The sequence below is a fragment of the Chaetura pelagica genome, unplaced genomic scaffold (genome assembly GCF_000747805.2).
Source record: "Chaetura pelagica isolate M959 unplaced genomic scaffold, ChaPel_1.0 scaffold212, whole genome shotgun sequence".
Lineage (NCBI taxonomy): Eukaryota > Metazoa > Chordata > Aves > Apodiformes > Apodidae > Chaetura > Chaetura pelagica.
Genome location: NW_009952365.1, coordinates 180,436 through 193,647, shown reverse-complemented (window position 1 = coordinate 193,647; position 13,212 = coordinate 180,436). Strand labels below are relative to the sequence as shown.

General features: G+C 40.8%; 1 protein-coding gene across 1 annotated transcript in view; it reads right to left on the bottom strand.

Moving 5' to 3' along the window:
* Nucleotides 1-13,212, bottom strand: part of NFIA (nuclear factor I/A) — a 243,208-nt gene that overhangs the window by 54,236 nt on the left and 175,760 nt on the right. Inside the window, exon 6 of the mRNA XM_010007955.1 lies at nt 1,853-1,891. Coding sequence (XP_010006257.1) covers nt 1,853-1,891 — 39 coding nt within the window. The remainder of the gene's footprint in view (nt 1-1,852; nt 1,892-13,212) is intronic.

The following is a 13,212-nucleotide window of genomic DNA, read 5'->3' as shown; positions in this document are numbered from 1 at the left end:
TTCCTGCTTTGTCACCCAAGTGGTTCTTTCAGTAACTAATAAACTGGCACTCAACAGATTACCAATCTTTTCAAAATATAATCTCGTGAGTTTTCTATTTAAAAACTCTAATGAGAAATGTAATAAGCAGCGAGATAACAGTTCAGTTTTCCCTTTGATTTAATTTTTGTTTCAGTCCTATTTTGCATTGTATAAATATATATTGTAATAAGAATTTAAAAAAATTCTAATGACATCTTTAAACATCTCATCATTTAAAATTCATTACTACATTTGTTTCATTTTAAATGTTATTTGAGAGTTTTTCAGCATACTTGGCAGATTAGATATAGCAGCAGGGACAAACTGCAGCCATCCATAGGAGAATATACCTTTATGTGGGTGATTTGGGGATGGAACATCTATAGCTGTAAGGCAAAAAATGCCATCATAAATTTGGATGGCATTTACAAAGCCCTCTAAAAAGTCTTTGCATATGATTATAGCTGAGGTATGATATTTTTGCAAGTAAAAGACCCAGAATAGATTTATGTTTCAACTATATCTTCCTGAGATGCATATGGATGCTAAATTGCAAGTGATACTAAAGGGAATTTTAGTAACTGAAGAGGATGGAGTAAAATTTTCTGGAGTTTTTTTATTTTCTCAAAAATAATTTCCTCATTGTTTGCATGACATCAAAAGATCATTGGCTACCCAGGCTATACACAACAATGATGGCTGCTAAATGCCAAAGGCATGAGATGGAGATGGGTAAATATGCAGATTTTCTCGACCTGTGACTTCAGTTACTGCATGGTAATGTTTTAAAATGACTTTTATGATGACAAAACTAAGTTTGGCGTTAACATCTGTTTTGAAGACTTAATCGGTATACACTGCCATTGAACATACGTTTTAATTAATAAAAGAGCTGTGCTCAAGACTGAAAACAGCTCAGGTAATTTACCATGTACTGTAAAGTCACCTGATTTCTGCACAATTTTGAGGTGTTTAGATGTTATTCCAAAGAAAGAAAGAGTTGCAAACTGAATCCATGTGTATCGTACCCAGCTGAAATGCATTTATTTGACAGGTCAAGAGTGTACTCATGGAACTGTTATGTACTGCTCTCCAGTGGTCCTTGGGATTTGCACCGTGTGCCTGCCCAGGTCTGACAGCCACGGGACTGAGCAGTCATCCCATTTCTCCATAACACAGAAAATACTTTGTAGCTGACCTACAGCTGCTGTGCTCTTTTATGGGACAGTGTTCGTGGCCAGCTGTAGGCTGGTGAGTCCCTGCTGGAATGGCACTTCCCTCCTGGGGAAGGCTTGGCAGCTCCCAGGCAGCGAAACCACTTTCTGACAGATTGGCTCTCAGGTGGGTGATAGCAGATAGGTGAAGTCAGCCTCATTTTTCTGCATTCCCAATAGCTCTAGGATTCTGGGAGGAATAAAAAATCCCTCTGGAAAAAATGACATGTCCTGCTGCAGGGAAGGCAGACCACAGCAGTTTGGCTTTGGGGTCATTTCCAGAGGAGCCAGGTAGGACAATGATGCCTGCAGGTTGGTTTGTGTGACCTGCCCAATGCCTCTCTCATCTGCTGAGTTTCAGATTTCAAACACATCTGACGGAGAGGCAGAGAGCTCCCAGGGAAAAATTCCCAGTAAGTTTCATGAAAACACGCATGGGAAGGGCAGAGGTAACATGTAAGTGCTCCCTCCGCTCTGGCAAAGTGCTTGGCATGAGCCCTCTCTTTTACTAGACACTGGAGAACACACAGGAGAGGGAAACCTGGGACATCCCCCCAACCAACACAAAATGTCTGTGCACCGAGAACAAGAGCATTTGTTTGAATAAGCACACCCACCATGTAGTGCTCCGCGGTGTTCGGGGTTTCTTAGATATCCTGATTTTATAAAAGAAAGTAAAAGAAGAAAAAAGAAACAAGGTGAGAGAGAACACTATCATATTATGTAGCAAGCAGGATACTGTGTGAAATCTTGGCCCAGTGAAGTGATAACGGGGAAGCTTTCAGTTTGCTTAAGGGAAACCTTAAGAGCAAATAGTAAAATTACCAGAATACCACATTGCAGAAAATGGGTGCATTTAGGTTCAATTAAGCTGTAAAAAGGAAAATGGCACTTTAGCTAACAAAAATGCAAGGACAGAGGGAGCTATAAGAAGCAACTTCACAAGATTTGTATGCATGAGGATGCTGCTTCACTGGACCAAGAAAGCTACAGTATGGGACAGGATTTTTCTTTTATTAGACACTTTGCTAGATAGCTTTGTCGAACCTCAGAAACTGCTGCTCTGGCATTATGAAATAATCCTACATAACTTGATCTCATGAGCTTAGGAACACAGAAAAATAGCCATGCCAAATCAGATTACAGGGATCCACCTAGCCCAGTATCCTCTCTCTGACAGTGATAACTAATGGATGCCTAGAAAGGAGTAAAAGACCAGGGAAAGCATACAGTCATAATTCTCCAAAATACTCTCCCAGCTTCCAATGATTTGTGATTCAAGGACTTCTAGGACAAAGTTGATAACATGGTATTCAAGGTACTCGAATCCAAATGCACAGATTTACACCCCCTCCTCCCTCCTCCCCCTTTTTTGGATTGCCACCCCCATGAGATTTCCACTAGTCACACAAAAAAGGTTTCACAGTTTGGTGCTGGCAAGTCCAGTGCTCTTGCCACTAACTCTAAATGAGCTAACAGCTTTCAAGCCCAATAATGTTATGTGTATAAGAGCATCCAACACATTTTTCCTACGTAAAAGAAGTGACATGTGTGCTGAGGTGCTCTAAGTGTATATACTTTGGGAGATTTTATATAGCTATATTTAAATAAAAAAAAACCAAGAAGCTGGCTGTAAATCGATATTAACATTTTTCAGTATATGTGTAAAACACATGTTTCAGAAGAATAGAAGAGAGAAACTGTCACTCACTGGGAAGCTTTAGAGCTATCTGGCTCCCTGGGAAACTGCATGCAACTATTCTGGTGTCCAAGGGTTTGACCAGTGAGTTTCCTCTTCCTGCAAAGAATGAATGCAGAAGTAATAGAAAGTCTGAGGGGGAAGATTTTAGCAAATGGCTAAAGATACTCCTATTCTGCCCACTCCAGCAGGTTAGGAAGCAGGTGGTGGTGATGGAAGAAAAAGGGTGGGAAAGGAGAAGCGCCTACCTTCCCCTCCCAGCAGCTGGCACAGGGAAGGGCAGGAGGTGCAGCTGGGAGAGCCCCAAAGGCTGGCAGCTCAGCCCTCTGCAGCCCCTTTGTGAGGCTGCACCGGTTACGCGACGCTGCCGACAGGTCAGTGCAGCCCCAGCGCTGCCACACCACGTCAGGACGTTCTGCTCTGATTATCTGGGGCCTTGCTGTGACTCCCTTTCAGGAGCATGGCTCACCAGCACTTGAGGACTGCCTCTGAGCACACTGGGCTGCAGGAGCTTCATTAATGCTGCTACCAGGAACATAAAAATCTTGTATGCCCAGAGAGGAACTACTACCAGTGACTACTTAAGCACCAGGCTTAGTTTACCATCCACTGGTCAGGGGAGGATTTTTTTTCTGAAATCTTTACTTCATTTATAAAAAGAATCAGCAAAAGTAGGGGTCTAAAAACTATACGCTTATCCTTATATTTTTGATAGCATCTTGACTTTGTAAGAGTCTGAAGGCAGGAGTGATACATTAGGGAGTCCCTGTAACTTTACTAAAAGCAAAAATTAGGAAGTGATCAAAAAGTTTATAGAGGAGAGCAGAAATATAATTTTAAGCCTCTTCAAATTGCCTGAACTGTGAAATCAAGTAATGAACACTAGAAAAGGATCTGTCGGCTGGAATCAAAGCTTAGACTAGTCAGCATTTTCTTCCTAAACCTTATTATGGCAAAGATTTTTCATCTCTGCACTCTGTTCATCCCAACAAATAAACCGACTTGACCTCAACCTGTTACTCAGTGAAGTCTGCTGTCATCTTTGAGTAAACCCTTTTCTTCCCCTTCAAAGCCCTCGGCACCACTGAGAAGGTGGGAAGACACAGCTGTGCACTCATTCAAGTTGATACCCGGTCATCACCAGACAGCATTTCACAGTACAAATTACAAGCAACAGAGGGGAAAAAAAAAATAATAAAGAAAAAATGTAGTGCCAATGAATTCTGGAAGGGGGCAACATTTTTCATCAATTTAACAATGAGATTTTCATAGAAAGAAGTTTTTTTGTGTGTGTGTGTGATATTATGAACTAGCATTTGCAGGCAAGAAACATTTTGCTTATTCCTGAGCAATGAACCTGTGCTAACACCACACAGGGAGAACTGAAGGACATAAAGGAAGCTATTTGTATTTCTTTTATATTTCATAAGTTGAATGCATTAACTGTCTCAAAGAGGTTCAGCTCCGAATGTGTGTGGGTTTTTAGACTTAGAAACAAGTCACGACTATATAATGTAACATTGCTAAATAATAATATAAATAAATAAATAAATATTATGGAACACAGAACAGCAAGATATGTCATGAGGAAACCCGAATAGCCAGTGATTTCTTCAAATATATCATAATGACAAAATCAGGTAAGAAGCTTTCTAATACAAAGACATATCAGGAAAAAAAAGCCATTTCATATAAAGTTGGACTTCTCTGGGTGATTAATGCTACGTTCAACAAAGGAGACAGTGTCTGTCTAATTACATTAAATACTTATCTTCTAGGGATTGGCAGGGTGTTTCTGCTCAATGTCACTTTTCATGACAATGTAATGATAGATCCGTTTACTTACCAGTGCCATTAGCAAAAATTGTACTGTTTTCTCAACTGCCCTCATATCACAAAAATATTTGATTAACACACTGTAGCTTATCTAATACTCTAAGCAACATATTCTGCATAGTTTTCTCTCTATTAAAAGAACAAGATTACAGCTCATAAAAATTTTATTGCACTCACACAAAAATAAATGAATAATGTGTGATAGAGTTCAAGTATCTTACTAGTTCCCAAAACAGGTTTTTTGGAGTTAAAATACTAAGATTGTGGGGGAAACAAGCAAACAAACAAAGTCAGTTCTCTGAGGCACTACTTCTCATCCAGTCTTTAGCTATTATTTCCTTTTCATTTTGGCACATCTTTTGAAACTTTTAATACATTAGGAAAAAAAAAAGAAAAGAAAAGAAAAAAGAAAAGCTTTCATTCCTTTGCTGAAAAATAGACATGGCCATCTCCCAAGTCTTTAAAATTCACCGCATTGTGAAGTGACTCTTCAGAGTCATGCTACTGTGCCAACACACAAAGAACAATAAACCTCTGGAAGAATGTACACAGCCAAGGCAGTTTATATAGCAACAAGATAATTTCATAAACCTATATTGAAGAGGAAGGCTGTGATGTAACATTCTAGCAGTATGTATCAGCTACCTGATATTTACTAACAAGGTTAAACTACTATCTGTTTGTCTCAGCACTCTTCATAATTCACTTTTTAATGGATGGACAGGGAAAGTCAGGAGTGTATGGCACAGATCATTTCAGAAATAGGACGAGACAGCTCCCGGCAGTACCTGTTTCAAAACATGCTCCATCTTTCCATATAATCACATCAAAAGTCTATACTTAGAAGCTACAATACTTCAACTCCACTGATAAATCCTTTGAGGGGTAGACTTCTATTCCTAAGTAAAACAGCAAATTTGAAAAATAAAGACTCCTGAGGTGGAGGTGTCACCATCAACTGGCACTACGTGGAGTGCATCAGAGCTTGTCTTCCTGGTATCTCCTGCCTGTGCTGGAGAGGGCACATGGGAAGATCCACTCAGTGAGGAGTCAGGACATCAACCCCATTTTGTTATGGCTCCACACGCTGCCACAAAATGGCAGCAAGAACATACCAAAACCGAGGAAACCAGGAGTATTAGGTATAACTCGGCAGAGCAACGCAGAATTAACCAAAATGGTCCTTAAAATCCCTTGAAATTGACTCTTGCAGCGAGAGGATGACACTGCAGCCAACTGCCACATGACTCTCCAAATTAATAATGGATTTAGGATATTCATTCCTTGAGCTGCAAGGGTTTGGGATGTGCCTGCAATTATCTAGATATAAGTCTGACACACATTATCCTTCTATCAATGTCATTTCCCTTAGTAGCCAACAGATTATCAAGCAGCTTTGTGATATTCCAGGTGTCAAAGAAGAATTAAAACCACAACAATTGCACAAACAAAGGGACAAAAGAGGGGATACGTGTTTCTGAGCCCTGCATATCAATTTAATATGTGCAGCTGACAATGATGCAAATGTCCTCGGGAGAGAGGCAGCAAGATCTGTGCCCAAACATACACACACCACCATCAGCAAGATGGCAGGGAACAGAAGCAGTAGGATTCCCAGCCCAGGACACATGCCTCAGCAGGCAAAGCAACCCAATGAAACAATCCTCTGGTTGGGGAGAATTTTGGAAGCACCTGATATGGAAAAGGGCCCTAAACAAGCCAGATGGTACTTTTAGCTGGCAGCAGAAAGTAGGAGACAGCCAAAAACATTACAGCATTTCCCCAAGAGGCCAGCAAATCGATTTTTAACCATTTTTTTTTAAGATGACGCTATGAATATAAAAAATAATATTTCTATGCATTTTAAAGTCACTAATTTTATGAATCATACACTTAAAAAGTCAACAACTGGAAGAGGAAAGCGAGGGATTTCCACCTCCCAGGGTGGTTGTATGTTTGACATCAGGTTTCTATTCAGTCACTGCCACTGTTTACTCTGAATTATGTGCCAGTTTTTGTTCAGGGTTTTCCACATAACCTTAAAGAGAAAAATCCTGCAGAAGTAGAGAAACAGCACTGTAAAATGACAACAGCACAACAGTGCTCAGGACATGGGAAAAATGCTGTTTGTAAGACTGCTTTGCTCCATTAAAACCTGTCCTCCCCAAATTATTTGGTTTATAGATAAAGAATTTTTTAACAGAGGGCAGGAAATTTATTTATTGAATGCCATTTGGCTACAGATTTCAGCAAGAATTACAGCTGTTTTGGGGATCTTTTGATTTTTAAAATCTAAAAATGGCCAGAACTAGCAATTTCACCTGGATGACAGGACTCTGAAGGAATGATTTTGGTGTCAGATGTTCAACCTTTGCTTTGACACTGGGAAGTAGTTCCTTGTACAACCCGTTTACACTAGGTGTGGCCAAGCAGTTTTCACTCAAGGAATGGAAAAGAGATGTAGGCTGTAAGGATGGAAAGGGCAGAGTGAGGCACACGAATCATGGAAAAGTGGGAATGACCCTTTGCTTCAAAGATGCATCTCCCACCTAGGACTGGCTGAGTTCAGAGGAAGAGTCAGGAGGATGCTTTACTTTTGTTTGCTGTTATTTCAGTTAACAGTAAAGGCAAGCCCTGCAACAAGGTTAAATCTGGACTAGATCCAAAGTGCTTTCTCCTGTTTGGAGCAAGGTAGTGCATTAGTGTGCTGCATCACAGCTAATACTCATGGAGACAAACGTGGGCTGCTGTAATAAAACGGGACATTACACTAAGCACAAAGAAAGATAATGTAAACATTTATGCATTTCAAATCTCTCTGCCTGTAAATCCTTACTTTAAAAATCAGATCTATTTCCCTTCTATAGGTAGAACCCAAGACTTTGTTTCCAGCCCTTGCTGAAATAGTCTTGTTCTTTTCAAGAGTACTGTTCTTGGACATGAGGACTGCAGGTTCCATCTCACTCTTGTTGGCTTTTGGGGGTTCAAAGATCTGCCTGCAAATCCCAGTAAGACAAACGAAGACTGTGCACAAACCAGTAAAACAGCCTATAATTTTCCAGCTAACTTTAGCAACAGGATTTCTTATGCTATGTTTTTTGGTGTATATCACACTAAAAAAAGCAGGAACCATGGATGTAAGAGAACAGCAGAGAGGACAATCTCACCAGGGCTGCACTGGCCAAGCAGAGGTGGAGGATGATGTGGGTTACCTGCTCTCCCTTGAGCAATACACCAACAAAATCAGAATAAAACTGCAGCACACTAGATAAAGACATTGTTGAATCTGAAATTTTTATGGAGCTGGAAAATGAAGAAAATCAAGTATTTAAGCAGCATCCCTCATGGAAACTGCAGTGTCTTCATTACAGTCACCACTGTGGGGCAGGGCTGTTTGGGGGAGCCCTGCATTCATGCCATATGTTTATGGGTCAATGTTACAGACTACCCACTTTGGGGGAACAACACAGCTGCTACCACAGCATATATACATTCCTAGAGGTACAGGATGGCTCTGCAGCCACTCAGCTAAATTGTTACCTGAGCTAACAGGCTGCTAGACAGATTTCTCTGCTTTCTTATGCTCTCTGACGGCTGCGGTCAAAGTGTTGGGGCAGCACTTAACTTGAGAGAAAGTAACCAGGGAATGATTTATTCACTACTTCTGGCAGTAAAAAAACTCACTGTGGAGCATCAAGCAAAATTATCAGGCAGCAGAGAAGTGGTTCTTGCTTACACAGCTCCCAGCAAAACTGGAACTCACTGCCATGGGATGTTGTGCCGAAATAAAGAATAGGTTAAAAACAACCGAACACATCTCCAAAAGAAAAGTCCACTGAAGGCTGTCAAACACAAAGATGTGAACAGAGCCTCTGGCTCATGAAACCAAGCTGTTTGCTGTCAAGACCTGTGAGACTACTCTTAAAAGCATCACTTGATGCCTGTCCTGCTGTTGTATTCTTTCCTTAAGTGACCACTACCAGATCATGTCAGACGTGTTATACTGGGCTAGGTGAGCCTTCAGGCTAGCGGAGAAAAGCCGTTTTTCCCTCTCTGTGGACAGATCCACATTTTTTTTAAGGCTGGAATGTGCTGTACCTAGCAGCTGAGAAACAGGAAGATTGCAGTAGGTATCCAGCTCAATGAAATCAAGATTTCAGGACTGCTTTTCACTTTGTGCAGAGCTAGGGGAACATCTAGAGTCAGTTGAAGCAGACACAGTGTGGGAAAGGAAACAAAAAAGAGAGAAAAAAGAGAGATGTAATAGAGTTTGCTTCCTGTTCCCATTCCTGTACCATCTTCTCTCTGTCCCCTAATGCCTCTCATTGCACATTTCGGGTGAAAATGTTGCCTTTAAAAGAAAGGCTGTTTTCTCCTCTGAAGCAAAGATCAAAACGTGTGCAGGGAGCACAGTAGCCGCACTGTGTGCTCCGCAGCGGAGTGATGGTTGTACTGGGAATGTTAATAAACAGCGCCGAGAGCAGAACTTCTGCATAAAAAGGGGTGTATGTTACATCTCTCCCCCTCTCCCCTGTCTCATGCAATATTTACACAGCTGTGCTTTGTAAAATGTGGAGGGGACCTTTTTATTATTATTTTTTTGTAATTTATTTACCTAAGATAGCCCAGCATCTGTTTCGTGGTGAGCTTCTTTCACAAAGTTTCACATTTGCCTTGACTGATGCAAAAGGAGGTCATGGTCCTTACTCAGTGATCCTAAAACCATTTGTTTCCACCACTTAGCCATTCTATTTGGCTAATTTGTGTTCTGCTCTGTGTTTTTGGTTTGTCCTCTACTTGGAAAAGTGTATCCCTTGGGGAACTGATCTGGCTAGGTGAGTATTTTAGTTATCTGCTTTATAAAATGCAGAAGTGCACAGGAATTTGCAATAATATGCATCATTTACTGGCTCTCAATATGTACTGTATATTGGCTCTGAAGACTACTAATATTTTCCAGCTGCCCCCCCACAAAAAGAAAAAAAAAAAAGAAAAAAAAAAAGAGCTCAATGCAGTCTTTGCAGTGGGTCCTTTCCCATGACTGCCTACATAGGTGATGAAGACTTTTCCTGTATCCTGAAGAATTAATAAGCCTGAACATTTTTGTACCAGCCACATACCACAGGAGATAAAATATTGCTTCTACTTCCCAAACACATTAGAAAAAGCAAGTCTGCTGATCTCAACTGCTAAGACAGCACATGAAAGGAATGCAGTCCATTTCCTAACCAAGATCTAATCTATAGAAGAGTTTATAGATCCAAGTCAACATCCTGAATTGGTCCCAGAAGCAAACACGAAAACTAGTTCAACTTTAGGAAGACAGGTACCATACTTCCAATGTCTTTAATCCCATTTTGCAATTACACAGTCCCATGCTGCACTATCAGATGATCTTCAAGGATAACTGCATCAGAGGAGACCTGTCTGGAGCTCACAAAGATTCATGTTTGACAGACTCCAAATCAGCAAGAAATGCAGGGCCATATTCAGAGGGGCCTTCTGTCCTTCAGAGCTCACCTTGGAGATGATGTAAGGTGTCTGCTCTTGTCCTAGTGCCAGGGAAGCTTCTAGTTTTCACTTGGTGTCAGAAGTGAGACATGAACCATATCACTGTCTTTGCATTATTTGTAAATGTTAAGGTGGTCTTATGGCTGTCCCAACACATAGATGACCTGCTTTAAATTTGGACAGTAGAGTCAGTGAAAACACTATGTCTAGATGATGGTAGCATCAGGCCAGTCAAACCCACAGTTTTAATCTGGTAGCTGAAGTGAAACACTCTGCATTCTGTAACTCACAACTCCTAAAGCTCCATACTCATTGTAAAATGATGCATCTCCTGACATCTGGAATTAGATGCAAGAAGCAGAGCCACAACATTGACTGATTGACTTCTCCAGGACAATCCTGGAGGGATAGTTTTCCTCAAGAGATTATAGCACAGCTGAGACATGTGCTCTAACACTTGTGTGGGATTATTAATGGTATAAAAAATTGAAAGTATAGTTTAGGCTGAATGTCAATCTCAAGTTTGTTGTGTTCTCCAGTTTACAGAAAAACAGGAGCCTTTGAGAGGTGTGAAAACATCTAGGAGTTTTCAATCTGATCTGATTTTTCCATCAGTAGCTCTTTCCACACCTCTAACTTCCCTCCATATGTCTAGATGATGGTAGCATCAGGCCAGTCAAACCCACAGTTTTAATCTGGTAGCTGAAGTGAAACACTCTGCATTCTGTAACTCACAACTCCTAAAGCTCCATACTCATTGTAAAATGATGCATCTCCTGACATCTGGAATTAGATGCAAGAAGCAGAGCCACAACATTGACTGATTGACTTCTCCAGGACAATCCTGGAGGGATAGTTTTCCTCAAGAGATTATAGCACAGCTGAGACATGTGCTCTAACACTTGTGTGGGATTATTAATGGTATAAAAAATTGAAAGTATAGTTTAGGCTGAATGTCAATCTCAAGTTTGTTGTGTTCTCCAGTTTACAGAAAAACAGGAGCCTTTGAGAGGTGTGAAAACATCTAGGAGTTTTCAATCTGATCTGATTTTTCCATCAGTAGCTCTTTCCACACCTCTAACTTCCCTCCATGATTTTGAGACAGGAATGCCAGCAGCATGGCATGTTGTCACAGGTCTCATGCTATGAGGAGAATCGCCAAAGAAAAGCTGAGCTATTGATCCAGTGGTAATCTGCTGTCAAAATTACTATGTCTGTTGTAGCAAATGAGTGGTGTTAATCATTTGACTTGATGAATGCTTTTGAAAAGATGGACAAGGCTCAAAGCACCACTATTGACCTGCTGCATATTTCCTGGCTCACATAAAGTTCTTAATTTTTGCTGGCCTTGACTCCCTTTAGAGTTTAAGTTATCCATTAAGGTGCAGTTCTGGAAAAGTTCTGTTTAAAATAAACAACAACTTCTATCGGTGAGTGACTCATCAACTATGCAGCAGCCTGATTCTGATTGCCTGGCAGAGAAACACACATTTTGTGCAGGATCTGATAAAAGATCTATAATGTGCTAACACAAACCTATCATGTAGCACCTGTGACTAACAGATTGTGATATCAAAGTCTTGATGCCTAAGTGCTCCTGTAAATGCATTAAACTTTTAGCGGCAGGAACTGTAGACTGCCAGTGACAAGGAGCTGATATGGTATTTCAGTAAAAGTTGATAAGTGTTATTGCTGTTAGAAGAAAAGAAACATTTTATGTTCTTGAAAACCACTGGGCAGCTTGTGTTTTGATGGGTTACTGTAATGCAGAGAGCAGGGATAGGGGAACACACGGACTCTGAAAGCAAAACGACATTTAAGAAAAGCTCTGTATTCTGCAGTAGCTGCAGTTCCTTGAGGTGTGCTCCCATCCTACATTTGGCTTGTGGCATTTTGTTAACTTAAACCCAACTTTTTAGGCAGTAGCATGCACATGAGGACATGTTTGATTCCATGTACCAGTAATGGAAGCATGAAAGGTAGCACAGGCCCAAGCACACTCTTGGTTGTGGCAGAACTAGGATGTTGGAAGTCTCTGTAAAGTGTGGAGAAATGTCGCAAACTGTGTATAAGGCCTTGTAGATGAGGAGAAGCACGAGTCTGATTGGGAATGAGGAAATGGGCAGGAGATCCAGTCACAGTATACAGTTTAACAAAGCATAAGTTTTTTCAAAGAAAATGAACAGTGAATTAACATAGGAGGCAACAGGTTCTGTCTGCCGGACCGCTCGCGGCATCTCTTTATCAGCTTAATGGCACAAATTAGCCTGACGACATTTTCTCTGCTATAAACCAAAATGTTCTGGCCACAAGAGAAACATGATCTGTTTCTGACCTCCCATGCGAAGGGCCAAACTATGCTGAGGGCTGGAGGTTTGCCTGGTTGCGAAATGTTCCCATCGTCTTCAGAGATGAAGTTCAATGGAGGAAAATATGGCACTGGTGCCTGCTGAGAAATGTGTCCAGGTATGGAAAGAAGCTGTTGTACAGGCAGGGACAATCCTAGTGGATGTGTGAGTGTGCTGTCTGACCTTTCTTTGCACACTGAGAATTGGAGGGCAGGACAATGTCACATCTGGGAAATCCTGAGTAAATATAATTGGCAAGGATCCTGGACAAAGACCTCCTCTGGTCTAAGGAAAAGAAACATCTCCTTGTTTTTTACTTTCTTAAATAGGTCTGTGAGTATCCAAACAGTTCAGCTTAAGGAAATGAATAAAGATCATGAAATTCCTGTGTTTAGTTATGATCCAGTGAAAACTGCCCACTACAGCAAGTCATTGAAAATTAGTGCCAGAGAATTATTTGATATTGAATACTCCAGGTCTGAAGTTGAACGTTTTCCCAGTAAAAAGGGATTATTCTTCTACTCCCTATTTTCTATAATACATGGTTCTCATGTTTTTAATCATATTTTCTACAGTCAGTCCC